Source organism: Cervus elaphus, chromosome 30 (assembly GCF_910594005.1).
Source record: "Cervus elaphus chromosome 30, mCerEla1.1, whole genome shotgun sequence".
NCBI lineage: Eukaryota > Metazoa > Chordata > Mammalia > Artiodactyla > Cervidae > Cervus > Cervus elaphus.
In genome coordinates, this window is record NC_057844.1 from 85,335,798 (window position 1) to 85,361,108 (window position 25,311).

The following is a 25,311-nucleotide window of genomic DNA, read 5'->3' on the forward strand; positions in this document are numbered from 1 at the left end:
AGACGTGCCTGTGAGTGTGACAGATGTTCCTCCGAGTGTGATAGACGTTCCTGCGACTGCGACCTTCAGGAAACACAGGATGTGTTGTCGTGGAATCGTCTTATACATAAGAACTGAATCAGTCTAGGTCTTAGAGCTTCTGTGAGCAGGAAAATGTCCTGCAGAGTCCTCAGTCTCAGAGGAAAAAGAGGTGTGTGAAGAGGAGGGATTAAACCGGGACCTGCTTGTGGGAGCTGTGGGGGCCAGAGCTGCCCCTCCTTATCCTCCCACGCGGCCCCGATGGTCCTGGAGCCCCCACGGGGACACCCCATGTGATGACAGTGTCACCCCGTGTGACGCTTCCCACGGGGACACAATGTTACTTTAGGAAATCAGACCAGACATAGGGCGTCACTGGGGACTGGGGAACTGACCTCACTTGGGAAGAGTCCCCTCCTCGGACAACCCTTTGAGAGAGGGGCTTGGACCCCAGTGAAGCCCCCACTAAAGAGCGTAGAAACGAGGGCGGACCGTTTCAGTAACTCGGCCTGGGCTCTCCCGCAGGTAAGGAAGCCTGGAGGAGCTCCTGGAGCGTTACGTGGCTGCGTCCCCGTGAGCCAGGACGGCCGCCCCCGCGTTGTCCCCAGGCCCACGCACGCTGTTCTCTGATGTTTTAAGGGAGCTTGGGGTTCCCGCCCAGCAGGTGTGGTGGACTCGGGGGCCTGGGGCGTAAGGAGGCAGATGGCCGGCCCCGGGGCTCCTGCCCACCCAGCTGAGGGTCCCGGGGGTTCAGAGCTGCCGCCTCCCACACCATCCCTCTCTGCTTTTGGCTGAAAACGGCAGCTTCAGGGGAAAGGACGCAGGCGCACGTCCTCCTGCACCTGCTGGGCGTGCCCAGCGCGGCCCGCCCGACCGGGCTTCCTGCCCCCAGCATTAAGCCTTGAACACACAGCGCTGCTTTGGGGGGATCCCGGCCTGGGCACGTCGCCATGGGGTGCCATCCAGACCCCCGGCCCCTGCCTGTTGGAGGCCAGTGACCCCCGTCCACCAATGTCCCCAGACATGGCAGGTGGCCCCCAGCTCGGGACAGACGCCCCTGTGGCGAGAACCACTGAGCCCAGTTTTGATCACGATGATGAATTGAAGAATCAAGTGATGAGGGGCCTTAGGTCTGTTTCCTACAGAAGTCCGAATGCTTTGGTTTTTCTTCTAGAATATTCTCTAAGCAGATTCTGTCTCACTAAACGTATCACAGACCGGCAGCGCACATGCTCACCTGCAGGGATGTTTCTTTGGTTGAGGACTAACCACGGTTCCAGCTTCTCCTGCTTGTGGCTTGCGGCTCTGGGTTTGCTTAAAGCAGAGTAGGAGCTCTTTCTGAGAGGCCCAGCTCACAGACCTGACAAGCCAGAACCGGGTCAGCCAGCTCCTGTGAGGTGGCGCGTCCCAGAGGCTGGTTTGTCCCCAGGACAGACTCTCCGCGTCCCGTATTTCCTCCTGCTTGTGTCTGCGTCTGTGGGCCAGACCATGTTGTCTCCCGGACTGACGTGCGCGCTTCCCGCGGGCCGAGCCGCGTCTCTCCGGGCCGTGAGGGGGCCGTGCTGTGTGTCCGGGGCTCCGGCCGCGGGCCGCCCTGGCCTCCGTGCAGCTCCATCCTGTCTCCCCCACTCCCCCTCTGTGAGTCCCGTGAGGCCCCCCCCCCTCGGTGACGCCGCCCCAGGAGGGTGCCACCATGGTCTGTTGTCCGAACCCTCAGGGTTGTGAGTTGGAAGGAGGACAGACGCACTCCCCTAAGGCTCGCTTCGGCCACGCAGAGCGAGTCGGGTGGGGCGATGGGCTGAAGGTCTCGTCTGCACGAAACACAGGCCGGAGGAGCAGAGTGGGCGCCGTGCCCACCGAGACGCCAGCTCCCGGGTATCCTGTCCGGCTCGTGGGGCACCGAGGGGGAGACTCGGGGTGGCCTGCAGGGGGGACTGGGTGCCCGCGGACGCTGCTGGAGCCGGGGGCCGGGGGCCTGGGTGCGGCCCACCCCCATCGCAGTGACACCAGGAGGTCCCCGCGTCTCGGGCTGGACGAGTTGGCGGTGGGTGGGTGGGGTGCTCGGGCACTTGTGTTGAGTGTGAAAGGGGCAGTCTGTGTTAACGAGAGGTGACTGGACTTTCTCTCTGCAGGTGTTTGGAAACTGGACGTTCGGGACCCTGGTGTTCACAGCCATGGTGTTCACAGTCACCCTGAAGGTACCGTCCCTGAGCGCATGTGCTTCCTCCAGGCACGGTCGGCCGCCCAGTGACCCTGACCCTGGCCTGCCGGGGTCCTCACCCCACTGCTACCATGTCCTCGGCCCCGAGGGGCGAGCTCAGAAATACACAGAAGGGGAGGAGGGAAATTCCACAGCCTTTTCTGTGAAAGGACTGGAATTAGACTGCTTTTACGTGGCAGGCAGCTCCCGTTATAGTCAAAGCACAGTTTAGCCAAAACAGATGAATGTATTGTGGGAAGCTGAGCTTGTTTTTAAAATCAAGTCAGACTCTTCGTGGCGTATCGTCACCAAGGTCCCAAATCCTACCAGCCTGGGTCAGAGAGTGAGGCAGAAGTCCCAGAGCCGTGTGCTGGGGAGTGGCATCTCCAGCAGGGGGCGCGCCCGCCCTGGGATCCGGGCACTTTCGGGCAGGGTGGGCCTGCGGAGCCCTCCTCTGGAAGGCGAGGTGTGTTTCTCCCGCACAGGCCCCTGTAGACGCTCTGGCTGAAGTTAGGGGTTTGTTTCTGCTTCCTGTTCCCCCCACCCCGCTTCCCTCCCCGGGGCTCATGCCGACACGCGCGGGTGGCCCCACTGCTAACCGCCTTGTCTGTCCTCAGCTGGCGCTGGACACCCACTACTGGACCTGGATAAACCACTTTGTCATCTGGGGGTCACTGCTGTTCTATGTCGTCTTTTCCCTCCTCTGGGGAGGAATCATCTGGTACGGACTCGATGGTTTTTCAGTCTCCGTTACAGCACTGGTCCTGCAGTGTCTCTCACCGAGGCCTGAAAACTCACGTTCCATACCGCCGCATTCCCGTGTGTGGGAGGGGCTTCACGCCAGGGCCCAGGGGCCCACTGGGACGAGGCGGGGTGGTCTCTGCCCCCTCCCCCCGGTTCTCACGCTGCATCATGAGTGAGTCAGGGGACGAACAGACCAAACCCTCCAGGAAGGGACCGATCAAAGGTCGGGGACGGCTTCTCCAGAAAAGCTGTTATTTAAAGAGAAACTTGGGAGAAAAGCGCTGACCTCATCCTGTGAGTGCTCTGGGCCGCTGGCCCTGGGCTGAGGCAGAGTCGTTCCTGAGGAAGGGAGCCCTGCACTCAAGGGCCCCGAGGCAGGCCCGGCAGGAAGGCTCCCCCGGAGACCATTAGGATGCCATGGAAGATTTTAAATGGAGGGCCGCAGAGCCCAGGTCCCTGTGTTGCCGGCTGAACGTGCGCCTGGGGGTGGACAGAGACAGACACAGTGGTCAGTCCTGACGGGCCGGCGGCGGCGGCTGTGTTGGTCACAAGCGCACCTCCGCCCGCACCGTCCCTTTTGCCCAGGGCGTCCTAAGTGGCCAGCCTAGTGAGCTCCTCCTCATCCCTCAGAACCCGGGGGCCCGCCATGCTCCTCAGCCCTTCCCCCGGGGCACGTCACAGGCGGGCATGTCCGCCTGGCCCCTGGGCGCTTGTTCACACCTGTCACACACTGACGGGGGCTCCTGTGACCCCCCCACCCCCACCCCGCCTGTGAGGTGCAGCACATCCTGAGCAGGGCTGCCGCTGGGGGCAGCCCAGACCTGAGGCCGGAAGCGGTGTCCCGGCCATCCGGCCTCCCCGCTATTGAGCAGGGCTCCAGGGGAAAGGCAGGCAGACCCCAGCCCCGGGAGAGGCCCCTGGTCCATCCGGTCCCTGCGTGGAGGCTGCTGCGTGGACGCCAATCCACCCGGCGGCTGCTCCATTGCTGACCCCCAGTGGCCAGTCCATGCATTGCATGTCGGGAAAACCACCCCACTCCTGGCCAGAGATCCCTGTGGCTCTAGTGAGCTTTCCAAGTGGCTGTGTAAGAGAAAGGCTCCCCAGAAACTTCCTGGCCAGCTCCTGGACCTGGACACTTCGGAGCGTGAAGCTGTGAGACTCAAGTTTAGTGCAGTCACTGCCAATTTCTAAGGCTTCCCAGGTGGCTCAGATAGTAAAGAATCTGCCTGCAATGCAGGAGAACCAGGTTTGATTCCTGGGTCGGGAAGATCCCCTGGAGAAGGGAATGGCAACCCACTCCAGTATCCTTGCCTGGAGAATCCCATGGACAGAGGAGCCTGGCGGGTTACAGTCCATGGGGTCACACAGAGTCAGACAGGACTGACTGTTACTTTCACTTCACTGCCTGTCTCCAAAGGCATTCCTGGCCTACCTGGCAGGGAAGTCATTTCATCCTCTGTATTTTTATAGAAATTTTAAAAAATTATTTTGGCATAAGCTTGTGTTTAGCCGTTCTGCTGATGACAACACTATCTTCTCTTTATTAATAGGTATTGAGCAAACCCCCCCCGTTTCATGTTTAAAAGTCTTTCCTGCTGTTCTGAAGCTGAACTTCTGGGGCTTGTTCCCCCCTTGGAATGACCTCATAGACTCCGCCCTCCTTTTCTCCTGCACGCTAACCAGCCTTCAGGGCAAAGTCACGCAGGGCTGTGGGGGGACGCCCCCCGGTGACCTGGTAGTGACAGCAGCGGGTGGACCGTGACCGTCAGAGACGGACGTGGACCCCGCCGGGCAGAGGGCCCTCTGTGCGGGACTCGGGGGTCTCTGCCGGCTCCTCATTGGCCATCGTGCTGTGGTTTTCTTTCCCTGGATACTGCAGGCCCTTCCTCAGTTATCAAAGGATGTACTACGTGTTCATACAGATGTTGTCCAGCGGCCCCGCCTGGCTGGCCATCGTCCTGCTGGTCACCGTCAGCCTGCTGCCCGACGTCCTCAAGAAGGTGCTGTGCAGGCAGCTGTGGCCAAGCGCCACCGAACGAGTGCAGGTACCGGGGGCGGGGCCGGCACGGGGCGGGGGCGTGGCCGGCGCGGGGGCGGGGGCGGGGCCGGCAGCCAGCGGCCGGGGGGTGGGTTCTGCAGCCCTGGGGGCACGGGTTCGGGCGGGGGGGAGCGGCGGGTCACGGTGGGGGGTGGATGCAGCTGGGGGCACCGTGATGGGGGCCGGCAGCCAGGGGGGCTGCAGCCCTGGGGTCACTGCGTGGCGGGGGGCGGGGGGGGGGGGGGAGCGGCGGGTCACGGGGTGGGGGGGGGGAGGGACGCAGCTGGGGGCACCGTGGTGGGGGCCGGCAGCCAGGGGGGCTGCAGCCCTGGGGGCACTGCGTGGGGGGGGGGCAGGGAGGCAGCAGGAAAGGTGGTCCGTCCAGTGTTACTAGCGAATTCCACGGTGACACATGATTTTATACCTGAACTAAATGTCCAGTGCTTAGATTTGGTCAGCTAGCCCCTGAAATAAGGAAAAGATTAAGAGGAAAAAGATTAAGCCAATACAAAAGGCACATTATTTTGTGTGAACCTAAACAGGTTTTTTGATTAATCCTTACTTTGAAGGTAAAGTCGCTTTATTTCTAGGGAGGAAGTGTGGCTCCGACTTGAGCCCTCGTTTGGGGAATTCTGGTCCTGAGTAGGTAGGGCTGCTGTTTTCTGTGCTCCCGAGGGGACTCCAACAGTCTGAACTCTGGATTCAGGAGATGGGTGAGATGCTGAGAATGCCTAGGCCGGCCTTCAAACGGAGATGTGACCTGGAGCTTCTAGAGAGCTCTCGGGGAGCGGACATCCCCCACCTCTTTACCCCTGTGACCGCTCACCTCCTCACCCCCTCACCCCACACACCCTCTCCCCTGTGATCCCACACCTACTCACCCCTGTGACGCTGTACCTCCTCCCATGTGACCCCTCACCCCTGTGATCCCGCACCCCTCCCCCTGTGACCCTATACCCCCTCACCCTGAACCCCCTCCCCCTGTGACCCCACACCCCCTCCCATGTGACCCCTCACCCCTGTGACCCCGCACCCCTCCCCCCTGTGACCCGGCACCCCTCTCCCCGCACCCGTCCCCCCTGTCCTGCCGTGCACCCTCGGGGAGGAGGAGGGATGCTCTGAGAGGCAGAGGCCGCAGCAGGCCGTTCTGCAAGATGCCTGGCCCACCTGCAGCACCAGGTGCTTGTGCAGGTGTGAGTGACAGGAGGGCGGGGCGTGCAGGTGTGAGTGACAGGAGGGCGGGGCGTGCAGGTGTGAGTGACAGGAGGGCGGGTGACCACAGGCGAGGGCGCCCCCCGCCCCCATCCTGGGACTGAGCCCCTCTGGGGAACGCAGGGGCCCCTGGTCTTAGTCCTCAACCGCTGCTGCCGGCTGTGGGGTGGAGCCTCCGTCACCGCACTGGCCGCCCCCAGAGGTGACTGGTCAGGTGGGCGAGCTCTCAGACCCCCGGGGCTGATCTCAGATGCTGCCCGCGGTGCCCAGCCAGGGGGCGCAGAGGGCTTAGAGCTGCCCCCGACCGGCAACTTCACAAGAGCTGCTCCGTGATCTCAGGCCATCCCAGGGAAGGGCCCGCGGGAGAGCACGGGAGGTTTCCACCGGGCCGGGCTGGGCCTCAGGGACTGCAGGGGCCGCCGTGTCCACGTCTTCCGTGGCCGCAGGGACTCCGGGTACGGCCCCCAACTCACTGCCTTTTCTTCTCTCTTCCCTCCCTGGTTCCTTTCATCTTCCGGCCTCTTTGCCCAAATCTTGTTTAACGATGTGCATGGCCTCCTGACCTCTGACCTCTGGGACCGGCAGACTAGGAACCAGTGCCTTTCTGTCGAGCAGCCCACCGTCTTTATGCTTTCTCAGACTTCCAGCAGTCTGACTTTCTAACGGAACAAGGTGATGCTTTTCTGTCTTTCTGCATGTTTGGGACTTGATCGGAGGACCACAGAGGGCTGACGGTTAAGCTCGGGAGCCACACACACAGGCCCTCTGGGGCCGTGGGCGCCGGCCATCTCCACCCACACGGCCACCCGGGCTTCCCTGAGGAGGCTCAGCGTTCCTCTGGCTGGGTGGCAGCCGTGAGGCCGGTCCTGTCTCCGCGCGGCAGGGGCAGCTCCCTGGAGCCCAGAGGCAGGTCCTCCCTGCCCCTCGTGTGGAGCCCACAGGACTGGCGGGACCACAGCCCAGGGAGAGGCAGCCTCAGGCCGGGCCCCTGGACTGCGGATGGGACAGGTGTGTTTGGGGCCAGCTGTCTCACCAAAGTCCCTCTTATCTTTTTAAAAATATCTGATTGTTTTTAGAAACAGACTCCACCTGTGCCTTAAACAGCATCTGTGGCTCTCTCTCAGGAGCATGGAGCGGTCACACCGTTTTCTGTGGCCGCCGCCCAGGATGGAGGCTTCTCGCCTGGAGCCAAGGCTTCAAGGACACGCTTATCTGTTCTGTCATCTGTGTCCCGATGCCCCACTTGTGTCCCCACACTGGGCACACATTACCGCTTTACCAGGCAGCTTGCTTAACAGGAAAATGCCTAAAGCAAAAAAAAAAAAAAACGACTTTTTTTTCTTTTAATAATTGTTCATCTTTTAAGTTCAAGTAATTATTGGCAATCAAAATTTTTCTAATCTGGTGCATCAGAATTTATTAGAATAAACTACATAATATTATGTTTATGCAGTTGGAAACATTTAGGATGAAATTATTAGGAACATTTTAATAAGTCACAGGAGGTGCTTGTGAAACCAGTTAAATCATGCCAACTCTGGGCTAAAAATAAATCCTCTGACGATTGATGGGGTGTATTGAGAGGTGGTTTGCTTCTGAGCCTTTGCAGAAGCCAGACTCCACTGCTTGGCGCAGGGCTCTGAGCTCCGTGTGTCTGTGGCCTCGGCTGTGATGGCAAGGCCTGCCAGCCTCATGGGTGCCTGCAGCCAGTGCTCAGCACACACGGGGTCCATGCGGTGTTGCTGCAAAACCAGACAATTTTGGCCAAACTTTAAAGGAACAAACCCTTGGCTAGTGCTTCCATGGAACATGCTGCATTTGAGATGGGTGGCTTTTTCTTTTCATCTGTCCAGTTAAAGTGAAAACCACAGAGGCTACCAGGTCTCACATGTAAACATGGGTGTGTTCGTACACATGTATGGCATCTATATATACATGTGCGTGTATTCTGTCCACACCCGTGTGCACGCACAGCTGTGTGTGCTTCCCGCAAGGAGCCACCGCCCGCGCGCTGGTCTGCTTTGCCTCGCCCCCTGCCCCTCGCGCCGAGCCAGCGGCATCTGCACCTCCAACCCCTGCTTCTCCAGCTCCTGCAGCTCCCTTCTTCCGAGGCACTGAGAAATTCATACCACTTGACTAGAAAGCCTCAGTGTTCGGACTAGAAACGCCGGACCCCGCTGGCCTGCAGCCCTGCCACGCCCCAACCTCCGGATTCTAGCTTCAGGCCAGGGTTCTTTTGTTTGACTAGAGATGGGGCCAAGGGACAGGACCGGGCAGGCACACGGGGACAGAGGGACAGACAGGCAGGCGGGTGGACAGGGATGCAGGGACAGGCAGGTGCAGACAGGGACAGGCAGGTGGACAGGCAGACCGACAGACAGGGGCAGACAGACAGACAGGGACAGGCAGGAACAGATGGACAGGCAGGTACATGTAGAGGGACAGGAAGGCAGGCGGACAGGCAGGTGCAGACAGAGGGACAGACAGGTGGACAGACAGACAGGGACAGGCAGGAACAGACGGACAGGCAGGTGGACAGGCAGGAGAACAAAGAGGGACACAGGGACAGGCTGGAACAGATGGACAGGCAGTTACATGCAGGCGGACAGGCAGGGACAGGAAGGCAGACGGACAGGCAGGTGCAGACAGGGACAGACAGACAGACAGGCAGGTGCAGACAGAGGGACAGGCAGACGGACAGGCAGGTGCAGACAGAGGGACAGGCAGGCAGAGTGGCCGGTGCAGAGCTCCTCGCTGGGGCCCGCGTGCCCTCAGGAGCAGCGCCCTTTCCGGACGGTCGGGGTGAGCGGCAGGGCCGTCAGCCCCGGGCCCACGCCCCGACCATCGCCGCTGCTGTGCCGAGAGCCGGGCCTCCCTGCACGCGTACCCCTCGGCCGTCCCCGCGGAGCCGGGCGTGCGGCGCGGGCTCAGTGTCTGTCCTCGCCTTGCAGAGGAGCCCGAGCCGCCCAGCCCCGGCCGACGCCGCGCCGAGCCCCGACCGGCCGCTGCTGACGGACCCCGAGCCCCGGCCGAGGCGCGAGTAGCAGGAGGATAGGTAACGGCCGCCCGCGGGCAGCCCGTGTGCTGTGTTTCCTCCAGAGCTCTGCCGTTTGTTAGGTTCGCGGTGGCAGAGACTTGCCCACACGTGGGGTCCGTCCCCGGTAAGTGGCCCACCGGAGAGGCCGGCCGCCTGGGGCTGCCTGCGGTGCACACCCAGGCACGCGTGTGAGCGTGCGTGCACACACACCTGTGCAGTGCGCAGGCCCACCGCGTCCTTCGACGCCCGGAACACGGCCTTCATTCTCATCCGCGGTGGTGGGCGTGGCTCCACCTGAGAGACCTCCAGGAGAGACCCCCTTGTGGAATAAACAAGGGGATCTGAGCCAGGCCGGGGCAGGCGTCCAGCTGCGCCTTCAGCATCCAGAGCGGGCATCTCCGGGCCGGCTTCCCCCTCCCTGCCCATCCAGTCTGACCACCTGGGCCTCCGACCGCGGCCGGAGCGGTCCAGGGAGATGCGCGGTGGGAGGAGCCGCACTCAGCCTGGGGCCCGGGGAGGGGCCTCGTGTTTATACACCTTTCTGCGGGACGCTGGACACAAGGAGTGGACGGATGGTTCACACGCCGTCCCCGTGTCTGGCCCAGCTATGCTCGGGGGCAACCCCGCCAGGGCAGCGAGGGCCGCGGCTGCGCTGGGTTCCGACGGGTTTGGACGGGGTCCGCGCGGGGTCCCGGGACTGACTGTCCTTTCTGTTTCCGCAGACCTCGCGCTCCGTGTCAGGACCACCTCTGGGGAGTTACCCACTTGCTTCTCTGTAGTCTCCAGCCCCAGGCAGCACCCTGGAAGGCAGGGAACGCGGGGCCCCTCCTGCTCCGTCTCTCCCACCCACGGCCCCAGGGGCGGCCACACTCAAGGGTCCAGCCGCGAAGGGCCGCGTGGCGTGTGCTGCTCTTGCGGCCGGAAGAGCAGGAAGACGGGACAGGCGTCCCCGAGTGGCGACCGGGAAGGACACGCACGAGCCCGCTACCCTCCCTGGCCCCGTGGCGAGGGGAGTCTCGGTCCGCTCCAGGCACGGCCACCACACCAGGACCTCCGGGGAGTATGGCCAAGCCTCGCAGGCGGGGGTCCGGTCTGCTCCGTCCTCCCAAGCCCGACACCTCTGCTTTCAGAGCGGCCCCCCGCCCGGTCCACGGCTGCCGTCCAGACCTGCGCGTGGTGGCGCTGACCGCGGGGCGAGTCTGGCCCGACCCCGCCCCTCCGGGGGAGGTGCTGACCGCGTGCCCGGGGAGCCCCCCTCTGTCCCCCGCTGCCTCTAGGGGGGCCTGGCCCGGAAAGCACAGGCTCCGAGAGGTGCCCCTTCCCGCTCCGAGGGCGCAGGCGCGGTTTGCTGTTGTGGGAAGGGTGTTTCGGGGTTTGCGGGGACGCGTGTGGTCTGGGTGCCGGGGGCCGGCCTCTGCTGCGGTGCTCAGACCCCCACGGGGAGCGGCCTCTCTGGCGCGTGGGCCCCCAGATCCGCGCCGGGCTCAGGGTCGCCGGGGCGGCCCGGGAAACCCAAGAGCAATGCCGCCGCCCGCACGCCGCCCGCAGGCAGCTGCACGGTAAACCCTGTCGCTCTCCTGTAACGGAATCTCCGTTTCTAGAAATAACCCGTTCGACGTAGCCTTAATGGTCCGTAAGGAAAACATTTCAGTTTGAGGTTCAAACTTGAGAAGGTACAACAGACAGCGTTTTAGGGGAGGGTCACCCGGAAGCCAAGCGCTGCCCCCGCAGGCTGCCCTGTGGGCCGAGGCCCGTGCTGAGCCCGCCGGGTCCGCCCCCGCGTCGCCCGGACCGCGTGGTTCGCTGGGGCGGTGCTCACCTGTGAGAGCCTGATTTGACCGAGGGGAGGAGCTGACCGCAGGGCAGGGTACCCAGGTGGCGCGGAGGAAGCAGGACGCATACCAAAGAGTGGGGTGAGGGCCACGGGGGCGAGGCTGGGGTGGGGGCGTCCTCCCGAGGCCCCGCCCCCTCGCTGTTCCTCAGGCCCGCGGCCTGCGTGTGGCCCACACTAGACCCTGCAAGCAGCGGTGTGTGCGTTTTTACAGCCGTTTTTAAGAACCTAAAATGGGTATAAATGTCATACCTGTGGGGGGCAGATTCTCTGTATGTTTAGTTAACAAATTCTTTGTAATGTATTTTTTTAGAGATCTTAAAATTGCCTTTGCACTGAAGTATTTTCATAGCTGTTTATATCTCTTTTATTCCTTTATTTGTTAACGTACCATATCTAATTTTTAAAGTATGTTTTTAAAGCTTTTATTTTTTAAGTTGAAGACATTTTGGCCACTTTACATTTAAATTCTGATGAACGTTTTGGCTGAATGTCTCAATATCTGATGAATGTGAATTTTCAGATTTGACTTTATTCTCTGCACCTGTTTTGTTTTTGGTGTTTCTGGCAGTAGCGAGTAGTTACAAGGCATAGAGTCTGATCATTTGCTCTGCTCTTTCTTCACCATTCATTGCAATTTCATCTGCTTTTTGTTTAGTTTTTAGTTTCTAGCCTTCAGCCTTAAAATAGGAGCTTCTTGACGGTTCGCTGTCGCCTTTCTGCCTGTATCCAGACGGTTATCACTTACCTCGGATAATTCAAGTCTCCTTAGGACAGTTACTGACCATTACACGCCCCAGTACGTCTTCTTAAAATTGTTCGGGAAGTTCCTAAGTGCGCCTGAAAATGTGAGATGGACCAGGGGCATGAGACCAGAGGCTGGAGAGGGACGGGGAACCAGGGAAGGGACATTTCAGACAAGACAGTGCGGCTCCCACCTGGCGGTGGGCAGTGCTTACTCGCCTTAAACTGACCTTAGAGCAAGTAATTTAAGCATCTTCCTTAGTTTTGAAAATCTTACAGCTGCACAATAGCCACGTATTAACATTTCCCCCGTTGGTCCGGATGTCTGGTTCCCGACCGCCACGTCACCCCCCAGAGCTAGCTGTCTGTGCGGCCACTCCACCGGAGGAGACCCGCCCTCGGGACCACCGCCAGCCCCTCCCAGCTGCAGCCACGTCCGGGCTGGGAGAAGAGACGCTCTCTCGGCCACTCCTGTTAGAACCCCAGTCAGCCCATTCCCGTGCCCTTAACTCCACGGGCGGACATAGACCAAACGACCCCCAGAGGCGCGGCCCGGAGAGGCTCGCTGGGGGCGGAGCTTCCGCAGCGACAGGTCGCAGCCGCCTAGTAGCCTTGTGAGACTTTGCAGCTTGAACTTACAGCAATGCCTCGCACACAGTTTAACTATTCTTAAATTCATGGGCATCAACCAAAAGTTCAGGGCAACCTAAGGGAAGTTTCCAGCCTTTTTCTTTAAAACCACTAAGTTCATCTGTTTTGCACTGATTATGAATAACCTAATGCAACCACTTCTGCTTATCTTAATTAATGGTATTTATTTAACAACTCAGTGTAACAGCTTGGTATGCACTTTCTTTTGGAAGTTTCCCATTTCTAACTTTAAAAACAGGAAAAATGTCAGCTGGCAAATGCATTCATTCTGTTGTCATTTTTTTTAAATAAGTTAAAGGGTAGGTGAATGGGGGTGAGAATCGTTTTGATGTCTATAAACAAAGCTTTAATGAAGATGTGTCGGAGTATTATTAAAGTGTGATTCTACTTTTGCAGAAAAAATCTAAAGATCAGTTTATATAGCTTTATTTTTTACCTTATCAAAATATACAGAATTTTAATATGCATATATTGTCTCTGACTTAAAATTATGTGCGTCTGCATTGCTGTTTAAAATGTTCATTCATTATGTAATGTGATAAAAGAGAATCTTCAAAAATATATTTAACACAAATGTATCTATAGGTATTGTCATCATAAATACTGAAATTTATTTTTAAATTATTGAATATAGTAGATGTGTTTAAGATAATAAATCAACCTCTGAACAGTAATGTTTAATTGATAATTTATTAATCTGCTTTGAAAAATTAAATGGTGAATTAAACCAAATCTTAAATTTCTGTAAAATTTATTTTGTATGCTACTGTTTTTAACTTTTATTTCTGTAGATAAAGTATATCTTCATAATATTAATTATGATTGGACTTTTCTGCAGAATATCTAGGCAGGAGACCTGAATCTGCTTGCAATAAAGAAGAAAAAGTTCTGGTTTAGTCTCTTTATAAATTAAAAAGATCATGGAAGTTGGTGTTGAGTTTCTGCTAAGACGAGCTGCAGGGTAAACACTCTGCCAGCGAGTGTTTCTGTTTGGTATGAAGCCGCGGGAGCAGCCTCTCAGGAACGTGTGGGATGCGGTGGCCCCGGCCCACACCTGAACTGCCGGGGGGGAGGGCGCGGAACAGGACACCCAGCGCCTCGCCCTGTCCTTCCCGCTCCAGCTGCCCCCGGACTGTCCGCCAGACCCGCCCGCCCCTGGGGTCTCTGCTCCTCCTCTAGTCCAAACCCCGGCCCCCACACCCCAGGGCCCCCGGGCAGCTCCAAGAGGATCCTGCCCTGCCCCAGCGGGTTCCTCCAGGCCCCGAGAGGCCCCCTGGCGCGGGGCCTGGCAGCTCTGCCCCCCCCAGCCCTGCCCCCTTCCTCTGCTGGCCCCTGCCACCCCTGCAATTCCTGTCTCTGAAAACTGACCCCCAAACATTCAGATCCTCACAGTCTCATTCCTGGGATTCTGACTCATTTGGGGAACCAGGGTGGACCCTGAGAAAGGGCCTTCCTGGGCCGGGGCAGGGTGGCCCCTTCAAGGCTGACGGGTCCCTCAGAAGGCCTCTGGCTTCACCGGGCACAATTCTAAAATTGGGGGCTTTTTCCCAGCTCCCAAACCACAAAGCGAGGGCAAGTAACTCACCCCGAGTGGGCGACCTTGGCTGTCACAGACCACACAGCGGCCAGCATGCCAGTCTACAGGAAGTAGATGCCGCAGGTGAGTTGGGTCCCAGGTGTGCTGTCCGCTGGGGTCCAGCGTCCACACGTGCCTCGGGTGACAGGGACCTGTGGCCACGCTGACCCTGGCAGCTAGGAGAAAAATGCTTGCCTTTCAAGTGAGTGAGGGCACCCTGGCCCGAGGCTGTGCGGGTGTGAACAGCCGGCTCCCACCAGTGTGCATGTGAACACAGCCCTTCATTCCACTGGGCTGGGTCCCAGTGTGATCAACTGCAATTATTAAGCTTCCTCTTTCAGGGAAAAATCTTAGAAATAATATGCAATTTATCAGTTCCTTTCTTGCACTAAGAGGACACCCCTAAAACTGCATCATCATAATAACTTACCCAGGGAAGATGCTCACCTTCATACATGTTTATCACGTACAGTCGGAATGATTCAGGAGCATTTAGTCAGGTGGCAAATGTCTAATTCATCATCCAGATACAGGTATGAGCCCTAATCAAGCCCGACAGAGGCCCAGTGAAACCCGTCTTTAATCAGATATAAAGACCAAACCTCACAGTTAGTGGGCAGTGTCAGGCCTAAGCCGGTCTTAGAAGCTGATGCCCTTAAGGCCCACAGCTTGCCCTGCAAGGCCTCCATCCCTTCCTTACGTCTGTGACCTCTGCTGACCCTTTCTGTTGACTGGTGTGGCCACAGACGTTGCAGTTTTCGGTGCGTCCCCTCGGTTTGCTGAGCTTGCTTCTCAGAGGTCATGGTTCAGCCGGAATTCAGAAAGCTGTAGAGGGTCAGGCCAGCAGCAGCCCGCCGAGCAGTGGCTTTTTCCGGCGCAAGCTTGGCTTTGGGAACTGCTTTGGAGCTTCGTCTCAGTCCCACTGTTGAGCTGGCTGTCCCAGTTGTTGTATAAAATCCACTTTTCGTCGCATGTCACAGCACGGCTGAGAAATAGTTCATTATTGTTGTGTAGACTAAGAGAAGGGATTAAAACAGTGGTTTTCTGGAGTTGCAGTCAGCTCATGAGGCACTCCCTCTTTGAGCTTTTTCATCTTTCCAATTTGCTTCAGGTGCCGAGCGGCCGCAGAACGGTGGATGTTGGGCTCCTTGGCAACTTCTTGTGTACTTGTAAGAGGATCAGCTTCAAAGATGGCTCTCGCTCAGCTGGTCCTTGTCGGCTTCCGATGGCGGGCCACTACGCTCCGCAGCGTCAAGGCTCATGTCAAGGCTCATGTGAGCCTTGATGCAGGACTCCCTGACCCCCCACTGCGCTGCACGTTCGTTAGCAGCTCCTGGGCCGCACGCGAGTTGTCTCCGCTGCTTTACAACCCATTATGAACTCAAGAAAATCACTGGAATTTGCTTTTTTGTCTAACATTTCCATAGCCTAAAATAAATATAAAATAAACAGCAAGTAATAAGGTGATAGCAAAAAACATAAATTGAGAAATACACATTAAAATGATGTATCACATAGTCACATTTATTAAGAATGTATCCCAATACCAAACAGCCAATTTCAACAATGTAAAACCGCAATTACTTTTGCACGAACCTAAACAGTTTGCTAGTGTCGAGAGCAGGCTGAAAGGCAGACCACACACGAACGTGGCAAACTGAAGCCGCCTGGCGTCATTTCAGGGCGGCTCCGGAGAGCGCCCGCACCATGGGCCTTTAGGTCTCAGTGCCGAGGAGAATTCAGTGACAGCAATGTGGTCGGCAGGCGATTTACTAGAACAGGATGCTTGTGAGGCTTACAAGTGGGCGGGCAAGGCCGGGAGGCTCTGAGCACTTAGGGGGCTGCGGTTTGTAATCAAAGGAGGAGTGGAGAGGAGGGGAGAGCCTTGTCTTTCCCGAGTAGACGTCATTCTGCCATCAGCTCCTCCTCCAGAGTGGGTGGGAGAGTTTTCTTGTCTCTCCGTGGTGAAGCGAAGTCCACAGATGACTGTTTCACAGGCGTGCAGAAAGCATGGCCCAGGGACCGTTAACTTAGTGAACTTCCTGGGCAGGAAGTGGGGCTCATGCACCATGGTCTCATTAGTTCGGGCCTCACGCTTCTGCTGGGGGTTTGTGGTGGAGCAAGCTGCTTTATCAAGAGGTCATTAGCTTACAGGGATCGTCTGTATTTTCCTACTTCCCATCCCCTAGGGAGATTAACTATTCAATCACCGACTTTGTCCCTTCATTCTGTCCCTGCAAAAACCTGGAAACGAGCCATGACCGTGGCGCCGGCAGCTTGTCTCAGGACAGGATGGTCGTTCCCCGTGGACAGGACAGAGCAAAAGGACCGCAGGCAGCACAGCGCTGCTTCCCGCCTGGGCTAAAACCGCCCCTGCCGTCTGCTCGCCCTGTCCCGGGGCCACAGAACCGGGCACCGCAGGCGGAGGTCAGCCTGGCTCCCTCGGGCTTCGAGCCTCCCAGCCTTGGGGCTCCTGGAGACCCATCTCTGCCTCCATCCTCACGCGGCGCCCACTCTGCCTGTCTGTCTCAGCGTCCGCTTTTCCACAAGGTCGCCAGTCACCTTGGGTGAGGGCCCCGCCCTGATGCCCTCATTTTAGATAAATTGTGTCTATAAAGGTCACATTCCAGAGTACCCAGGGTCCGGACCTCAACATATCTTTTTGGGGAGACACAATTCAACTGATGCTCTGCTTTGGGGCCCTGCGGCAGGGCAGAAACCCTCGTGCTGCGTGTGGTGAGGGGCAGCGGGGCGGGGGGTGGTGCGTGTTGGGGACAGAACTCAGCCACCCGTCCTCACATCCCCACCCAGGGCTGCGCGGCCTAACTCACCATGGGCCACCGTGGCCCCGCGGGTCCCGGGGGTCCTGCCCATGCTGGGCCGGGTGCTAAGCGCCTCCTTCCCCGTCTCATCAGTGTTCAGAGCCTGACTCCACACTGGGGGTGAGCTCCGGGGGCCCTGGGACCCCGCCTGGGCAAGGTGAACTGCCCAGCGGCCAGCGCGGGCCTGGGGCCACGCTGTTGCCTGAATAAACACCTGGCTGGAGGCTCAGGGCCCTGCCCGCCTGCCCGCCCAGCAGCTTTCCCTGGAGACTGGAGGGTCACAGCAGCCCTGCCTTTGGCTTCCCGGAGGAGGGCCGTGGGGCAGGGCCAGTCAGCAGCCAAGAAACGAGCCCCAAGGAGCCGCAGCTCAGGAGGGGCGGGCGAGGAGGCCGTGGCTGCTGGCGACTGGGGCGCCCGTGTCTCTCCCAGCAGGTTGGTTCTCTGAGGCCCCAGGTACACAAGAGGAACCCCGCTTCCATGCCCCTGGGTCACCTCAGAACTCCAGAGGACCAGGCCCCCGACCCAGCCTCCTGCGTGTCCCAGCTGCCCCTCCTAACCTGGACCCAGGGGGCAGGGGCAGACGCTGAGATGCCCAGGGGACCCCAGGATATGGGGGGCGGGGTGGCCCTCCGCACTTGGGTGTCACCTACGTGCACGCTCGGTAGCTCCCATCCGACCCTCTGCGATTCCATGGACTGTACACACAGGTTCCTCTGTGTATGGGATTCTCCAGGCAAGAATACTGGGGCAGAGGGATCTTCCTGACCCAGGGATCAAACCCGCATCTCCTGCCTTGCCGGCAGGTTCTTTATCCACTGAGCCACTTGGGATCGCTTCCTGTGACACAGACTTCTTTGTGGGAGCAAGGCTTTCCATAGAGGAGTTAATCTCAAACGGCAAAGTCCCCAGCTCCCTGAAGGGCCAAGGGCGTGGGGACCAGGCAGAGACACAGGCCCAGGCCCACAGGGTCTCCAGGCCGCCTGCCCACCTGTGGGGCCCGCAGCCTCGGCCCGCGGGAGGGGCTGACCCCAGCGGGAGCAGAAGGTCCTTCTCCCCTCGGCTCCTCCCAGAGCCCAGATTGTGATGGTAATTTCCCCAGCCTCTGAGAGCCGCACAAAGGCCTGGCCTGGCCCTCAGGGCCCCTGGCCAGCGGGGCGCCCCAGGCTTTTGTTCTGGGATTCCCCAGCTTGAGTAGGGAGACTTGAATCAGCGCAAACTCTCTCTGAGAGTACAGGCGTCTTGGGCCTTTGTCCTCCACGTCCTCCTGGGCCAACGACCACGTCCCAACATGAGGCCTCCCTGCGGTGGGAGAGGCTCCCGGTCCGGGTGCCTGTGGCCGAGGTGGGGCTCGGGACCCTCCGCGGGACGCCCACCTGGGGGCAGGTGCCGAGCCTGCAGACCCGACCCGGGTCGTGGGGTCACCAGCGCGGCCTCTCGGTTCCGCACCAGCACCTCTCACTTCCTGCCCGTCCTCCGAGCAGGCCGGCCGGCGCCTCCCTCCGGCTCTCACAGCCCCAGCACGCTCAGCACAGCCCCTGGAGGGCACCCCCAGGAGCCCGGGGCCCTGAGGTCGTGGGAACCGGGCCGCGGCCCCACAGAGCGGGTCAGGACGCGGCGACCTTAGTCCTCCGAGGCCCCCGCCTCCGCCTTGACTCCGCCAGGTTCCTGGGGCCTTCCCATCCCCGCTCATTCGGGAAGGAAACCGTCCAGGGGAGGAAGGTCCTGCCTTGCTTTGCTGTCTGCTGGGCCAGCCTCCACCGCGTGGCAGCCCTGCCTCCGAGCGCATGTGGGGTCCTGTCCACTCGGCAGCCCAGGCTCAGCGGCGCCCACCACCGAGGGCCTGGTCCCCTGCCTGGGCTCCGCGGCAGGGGCTAAGCGCGTGCTGACTGCCAGGCGATGCCGTGTGGTGGGGACCGCATTTGGAGGAGGAAAGTCCTGCAGAGGTCCGCGCGCCCTCCCCGCAGGCCCGGAGCCGCACCCCCAGGGCGGGTCGGAGGCTCCTGGGGGCGGGGCTCCCTGGAGCCTTGGGGTTTGTGCCTATTGCCCTCCCGACAGAGCCACGTGCTGGTCTTACTCTGATTTCCCGGTGTCGCCCACAGAATGCAGACGTTTGAAAGCGCCAGCTAAAATAAAGTTTACACCTAGAGCAACATCGGGGACGTTTCAGCCTGTGCGCCTCAACATTCCGAGTTCTACTGGGGAACTTGAGTTTCCCTGAACAAGGGGAACCCACAAGGGAAAAGGCCGGTCCCTTCCCTTTTCCTGCAAAAAAGGGGCCCCTCCGCATCTGCACGGCCCTGCCCTGGGGTCTGCACACCCCGAGCCCAGTGAGAGAGCGCCTGCTCCGCGCAGGGGGTGACGGTGATGGGGTACACGCTGGGGGGCGGGGCTCGGGCGCCTCCCCTCCCCCTCCCGCCGGCGCAGACCCTCGTGCGTCCTCCCCTCGCGCTCCTCCCTCTCCCTCCGCGCGGTCCCCTCCCCCACCGTCCTGGCCGCTGCCCCGCTAACCCTCCCCCTCCTCCCCTCCCCTCCCCCAGGCCGGGGAGGAGGGGCGTCCGCGCACCTGCGGGTGGAGGACCGGGGCCGGGAGGCCATCCCACGGCAGGTGTGTGGGGGCGGGAAGCGCGGGCGGTGAACGCGGGTGGGGGGGGGGGGGCGCGGCGGGCGCGGGAGAGGGGCCGACAGAGGAGGGCGGGGGGCGCGGACTCAGCGTCCCGGAGGCCGGTGACCGGTCTGCGCGCTCCGATCGCCTCCCGTGGCCGGTCTGCGCCGCTGCGATCCCCTCCCGCCTGCGTGCGACCCCAGGGAGCCCCGGGACCGGCCGCGGCGGAGCGGGGCGCTGCGCGGTATCCAGGGGCCGCCGCCGGAGGGGGAGCGCGAGCTCCACGTGCGGGACGCCCCCCACTGTCGGCCGGGGTCCTCCCGCGCGGACAGGTGTCACTGCCCGGCCCCTCCCAGGGCCGCACCCCTGGGTCCCGGCCCCCAGCAGGTCCCGGGCCAGGTGGGGCCGCTGAGGGCGGCCGGCTGAATCTGGACTTCCCGGCCCCTGTCTGGCTGTTTTGCTTTTCAAACTGGCAGCGGAAAAGTAAGACTCAGCAGTTTAAAAATAAGGCCGTTTGCTCTTTCAACTCTAAACCGTGTTCCTGCTAGTTTTTAAAAACCACCTTCCGTTCTCTGCAGCGCTGGACCTTAAACAGGAGCCTGCTCCGGTTGGCCCAAAGGAGACTTTTCTGGAGCAGGTGCAGCATCTTAACTTTACTGCAAGCTTCCCACCCTGCCCCTATGGGACCTCCCGCGGGCCCTGGACAGGGAAGGGGTTAAGGTGACCCTGAGGCACAGCAGGATGTGTGGGGGTGGCCGTGGGAGGCCCCAGGATGTGTGACCACTGGGAGGGGCCAGGCTACAAAAATAGACGTGTGTCCGGGGGTGCTGGTGCTGGAGTGTGTGTGTCCCTCCCAGGGGACCGGGGACCCCACTGGGCAGGTAGGTGAGGGGTGGTGCCCTGGGGGAGACCTCGCGGTGGAAGTTCTCCTAAAGTGCAGATCTGACCCAGTGGCCGGCCCAGTGCGGGTTCGGGGACCTGAGTTCTGAGCTCTGCTCCCGGCTCCTGGACCCGCTGCGGCAGGGGGACGGACAGACAGAGGCTGCCGGTGGGCCCGGGGGAGGGGGGCGGCCAGGAGGGCACGTGCTCCGGGTGAGTCAGTCCAGAGGGGCAGGAAGAGGGGCTTGGCTGTGTTTCAGCACTTGTGTCCCTCCGGGTGGGGTGCACCCCCCCAGGTCCCAGGCTCACCGTCTGGCCAGGACCTGGGCGCAGCTGTGATTGGGCCTCTGTGACCTTGGCCCCGCCACCTGTGACGGCCCCCCTGGCAGCGATCCGGGGAAAGGCTGGCGAGAGCATTGGGCCTTCTGCGCCAGAAGCCTGGGCATCACCCTTCTCGTGACTGTCCCCAACTCTGGGGTGACTTTCTCTCCAGGAGACCCACGGATCAGGAGGAGGGCTCAGGGGTCACCTGTTTGTGGAGCTCAGCACTCTGAGAACACTTCTGCCCCAGACGCAGCTCGAAACCCGTCCTTCTCCTGAATCAGAGCCTCTTCCCTCCCCAGCCCTGCCACTGCTGGGCACCTCCTGACCTCGGGTTGTGGCTGTAATCGGTGTCCAGATCACCATTCCAGGAGGCTCGTTCTGTGTTGGGGGCTCAGCTGTGAAAACGGGAGATTTACCTGGGAAGCGCATCTTGGTGATTAGAAGTAGAATGAAGGTCACTTGGACAGAAGAGCTTCCTGCTGTTAGGAACTCACATACCTTTTGTAAAATGGCATAAAGCCTGAAGTGGAAAGAGAGGTTAGTGGAGCGTTTGTGCGAATGGAATATTGGTAGCACCTGGCCATCAGCTTAGTTGATCTGGTGCTAAGAGGCTCCGAGGGAAGTTAGACGTGTGAGAAGAACAGGACAAGAAGGTAGCATTCTGCTCCACAGTCAGCTCAGCCTCTTGTTCTCAGGTCCACTCATTTCACCCTCTCCTGAGCCCAGGAGAGCCAGGGTGATGCTCTTCCCCAACAGGTGGGAGATGCTGGCTGAGCGCCAGCCACAACCTGGACCTGGCTGAGGGCCCGGGGCCACGTCTGGAGCCGCTCAAGAGATGCTCAGTCCACTCCTGCCTTGGAGAAGGCGGGTGGCGGCCCAGCCCCGCTCCAGAGAAGGCACGGTCGGCTGTGTGGTCAGTGTGGGGTGGCCGGCCGGACTGCCCAGCCGCCCATGGACTCTGCTGGTGGAGCCGGTCCACAGTACCTTCCCCTCGGGGACGACCGTGTCCTTTTCCTCTGGGCCTCCCCAAGTAAAACGTTCAGGAGTGCAAGCCCGCAACGGTCTCCCGGACACCCTGTGGCTATTACCGAGGAACTCTTGGGCACCCAGGGCTGGACCTCGACTTTGTGGTCAGCGGCCGCTCCCGAAGCACCTCATCCAGCATCAGGCAGCGCCGTCGTCTCCAGGATCCCCAGGAAACCTGGAGCCTCCGCCAGAACCTCCCAGCAGCCCCCTGGAGCCCAGAGGGCCAGTCCTACGCAGCTCCACGGAGGTGACCCAGGAGCACCAGAGCTTGCGCCCCAGTGGGTAACATGTCAGCGTGAGTGTAGGTCACCGCTGGGGGCGTTCAGTCCAATCTGTTGAGAAAGCGAAGAACTGTATTCAAAGTACCAAGTTGAGCAACCACAGAAATCGGAACAAGTCAAATAGGAAGATATGGGTGGGGACACCGAAGCGCGCAGCTGACCAGCCCCGAACGTCTCCACACCGTCTTCCTCCTCACTGGCCCGTTTCTCGCTCAGCGCTTAGGGCTGGCGCCGGAACAGAGCGGGGTGACTCCCGGGGGAAAGGCCCTGCTGTCATCCCACAAACTGGGCCTGAGGGGCAGGGGGGACAGGCGTGGGGAGGAGGTGGAGACCGAACCTCCCTGAGGGTCACCCGTCCCCGGCATCCAGCTGGACAGCCCCGCCTCCCTCCCGATGCCCTGGACAAGGTGGTGGGTGTGAGCGCCACCGACGATCAAGCAGGTTAAGCCGCTGCCGTGGGGCCACAAGCAGAATTTTTGAAAGGGGCCCAGCCAGACATAAGCCAACGGGGCGATGATGGCCTGTGTGTGTGCATGCTAGGTCACTTCAGTCATGTCTGACTCTGCAACCCTGTGGCCTGTAGCCCGCCAGGCTCCTCTGTCCGTGGGATTCTCCAGGCAAGAACACTGGAGTGGGAGAAGGGAATGGCAACCCACTCCAGTATTCTTGCCTGGGAGATCCCATGGACAGAGGAGCCTGGCGGGATGCGTAGTTACACATTGTCTGTAAGTAAATTTATTGTCTAGATGTGTTCATTTTTCTTTGATCAGTCTTGCGCTTGAGTTTTCATGATTACGGAATCCTTGGTGTCTATTCACAGGATAAACTTGAAACCAATGATTAAAAAAATTTAAAAAAACACTGGAGTGGGCTGCCATGCCCTCCTCCAGGGGATCTTCCTGACCCAGGGATCGAACCCACATCTCTTACATCGCCTGCACTGGCGGGCGAGCTCTTCACCACTAGTGCCACCTGGGAAGCCATAATGAGCCATGAGTAAGCCCAAAGACGAGGGGGCTGTGGGCGATTACCTACCGGGGTGAGCATATCGGGCAGATGACGTCATGTGGCTTCGGTTCGAGATGTAGTCACTCGCTGTCTCTTTAAATACAAGGTTGCCTCCCAAAGACTTGATTCGAGTTTCTTTGCCAGACTTCCACCTGAGGAATAAGACCTGAATGTTTGTCCTGGCCCTCGGACAGCATTCTTTACCTGGGGATTGGAGATGTTTCCGGCCCAGGCGGCATTGGTTTTGAACGTTTGCCAGTTCAGTGAATTCTACTGTGACATTGAAGCCAGGAGAACCAGGGGCATTTTTGTCCTTGAAACAGGAGCCCAAATGTCAAGGGAAAATCTAGGTTTTTATTTCTCTAATGCAGCAGAAGTAAATAATATTTTTGTTTGTGCAATGCTTTATTCCATTCCAGTGTTATAAAAGGAAGCCATTTGTTTACCTGAATGCGGACACAGTAGAAATTCTCTGGAGAAGAATGAATTTTAAATATCCCACATCCGTTTCAGAATAAACACTGCCAAAAGCCTTACCTGGTGATTCGGGTTTTGTTCAAGGAAGCATGGCTGATGTCTTTGCAGTGTGACCTCGTCTTCCTTCTAAGGTCTGTTTTTCACTCTGCAGACTCATGTTCGACTGTTGGAGGCTCATCCTTTGCAAGAAAACCAGAAGCAACACCGATGCTTCTGCGCGAGGGTCCCAGGAGGCCGAAGCAGAAGACAGCGACCCTCGGGTGGATGTCCCTGACTTCATCAGGCTTGTTCCAGACCCGCCGGAGGGGCCGCCCCTGCCCGCAGGTAGGCCTGGCTGCCTCCTTGGGGTGCGGATGGGGCCTCGGGCCTCCCGGGGGACCAGTGTCCTGGGTCTGCATCGGCAGCTCCCCAGGGACCCAGGGCTGCCTGCACATGCGGGCCGGCTGGGCCCAGGCCTGTGGATGAGACCTCAGTCCACACGCTTGCCCATTTGCCTTCCTGGCGGTGAGGCTGAGGCTGGCTCTGGTGAGCTCTCAGGAAGTCGTCTGGGTTTTAGATTCCAGGGCTCCGTTTTACCAGGTTTTCAAACTGAATCGCACAATTATACAAAGTAATTGCTTGTGATTTTTAAACTCATCTTATTCCAAGGCTGTTTTTCCCTCCCATTTCTTATTTTGAGCATTTGTACTTTCTCTTTTGCTTCATTAGATTAGCTAACGGATCGGTTTGTGGATTTTGTTTCCAGAAGCCAGTTTTTAAGTCACTCTCCTGACTTCCCAAGCGTGTCCCTCCTGAGCCCACCCGGGCCCCTGGCCCTGTCCCCTCATGCGTGGCTTCAGCGCTCCTGTCTTCCCCGTGTCCCCGGGTCTCCGTTCTCGCAGGAGCCGCGTCCAGAGTCCCCGCCCCCCCCCCCCCCCCCCAGCCCTGCGCGGCACCAGCCCCTCAGGGCCCCTGGCTCTGGAGCCCCTCTGCTCCTCCTCACACCTCCGCCTGCAGGCCTCGCGGGCCGCGCTCTCCACATCAGCTCCCGCCCCCCGGGCCCTGCTGCCTCTCTGGGGTCTCTGTCGGACGCGAGTCCGCGTGGACTCGGGTCTCTGCTGTTCATTCTTTTGTTCTCTCTCCACATGTGTAGAGACCACTTGATTGAATAAGATTTACCTGAAAGATATGAAATCACACAGCAGGACTTTCAGTCTTTGTGTATTTTCCTAACTGTGCATTCTAAAAGGTGAGCATCAGGTCAGATTTTGCAGTGTTAAAACACTCTTCTCATGCCAAAAATATTAGAAGCTGTGGTTTTGCTTTGAAAAAATAGAGAGTGAATAAACGGCGGGTTTTGGTGGTCGTGGTTACTGTGTGTCATCTCCTTGTGGTCTCTGTCTGTGATCCTGTTTTACCTGCTTTAAAATCTGATCTGGACATTTAGCCAGGCGACGTCTTCAGTCACGCTCTGGGAAATAGCTTTCATTCATTTCGTTAGCACCACCTGCAACTCTGAAATGGAATTGTTTGCTTATTAAATTAAGTAGACCATGAAATGGATTTGAGGTGCAGTATTCCTCTTCTGCTCGCTTTGAAGGCCCCAACACCCGTGTGATGTCTCTGTATGACTTCTCCTCCTTCAGAGAGCAAGGCTTGGCTGAGCCACGCATCTCTTACCACCCACGTTCCTTCTCTTCTTTTTTTTTTTTTTATTTTTTTAAAATTTTTTTTAATTTTTTTATTAGTTGGAGGCTAATTACTTCACAACATTTCAGTGGGTTTTGTCATACATTGATAGCAGACCTGCCAGTAGCTCTGTGCCTCATAGGAAACGCCGCGCCTCCCAGCGACTGAGGTCT

General features: G+C 59.2%; 3 protein-coding genes across 8 annotated transcripts in view; all 3 read left to right on the forward strand.

Annotated features, from left to right (window-relative positions):
• ATP11A (ATPase phospholipid transporting 11A) overlaps positions 1–13,363 on the forward strand; it is a 104,045-nt gene extending 90,682 nt beyond the window's left edge. For 3 of the 4 annotated variants that reach the window (XM_043891617.1, XM_043891616.1, XM_043891614.1), the window contains exons 26-30: positions 2,151–2,216; positions 2,836–2,939; positions 4,842–5,007; positions 9,164–9,267; positions 9,972–10,108. In XM_043891617.1, coding sequence (XP_043747552.1) covers positions 2,151–2,216; positions 2,836–2,939; positions 4,842–5,007; positions 9,164–9,256 — 429 coding nt within the window. In that variant the 3' untranslated portion in view covers positions 9,257–9,267; positions 9,972–10,108. Of the gene's footprint in view, positions 1–2,150; positions 2,217–2,835; positions 2,940–4,841; positions 5,008–9,163; positions 9,268–9,971 lie in introns of all 4 variants that reach the window. The other variant, XM_043891615.1, reaches the window with a different exon arrangement.
• A 2,980-nt stretch (positions 13,364–16,343) lies between these two features.
• LOC122686699 (basic salivary proline-rich protein 2-like) lies at positions 16,344–22,431 on the forward strand. The gene is made up of 8 exons (XM_043891880.1): positions 16,344–16,618; positions 18,257–18,476; positions 19,147–19,303; positions 19,411–19,504; positions 19,679–19,874; positions 20,439–20,567; positions 21,814–21,982; positions 22,355–22,431. The coding sequence occupies exons 1-8, from the start codon at positions 16,344–16,346 to the stop codon at positions 22,429–22,431; spliced, it is 1,317 nt and encodes a 438-aa protein (XP_043747815.1).
• Positions 19,395–25,311, forward strand: part of MCF2L (MCF.2 cell line derived transforming sequence like) — a 92,613-nt gene continuing 86,696 nt past the window's right edge. Inside the window, exons 1-2 of one of the 3 annotated variants that reach the window (XM_043891954.1) lie at positions 19,395–19,478; positions 23,622–23,794. In XM_043891954.1, the coding sequence (XP_043747889.1) occupies positions 23,626–23,794 (169 nt within the window). In that variant the 5' untranslated portion in view covers positions 19,395–19,478; positions 23,622–23,625. Of the gene's footprint in view, positions 19,479–20,250; positions 20,357–23,621; positions 23,795–25,311 lie in introns of those variants that run through there. The other 2 variants (XM_043891953.1, XM_043891960.1) reach the window with 2 other exon arrangements.

Excerpts from the sequence above, each read along its gene's own strand:
- LOC122686699 (XM_043891880.1), top strand. The coding sequence starts at position 16,344 with ATGGTCGTTCCCCGTGGACAGGACAGAGCAAAAGGACCGCAGGCAGCA. Across the intron at positions 19,875-20,438 it reads CCCAGCAGGTCCCGGGCCAG|TGCGGGTTCGGGGACCTGAG; the intron begins GTGGGGCCGCTG and ends TGGCCGGCCCAG. Across the intron at positions 20,568-21,813 it reads CAGGAGGGCACGTGCTCCGG|CGGCCGCTCCCGAAGCACCT; the intron begins GTGAGTCAGTCC and ends CTTTGTGGTCAG.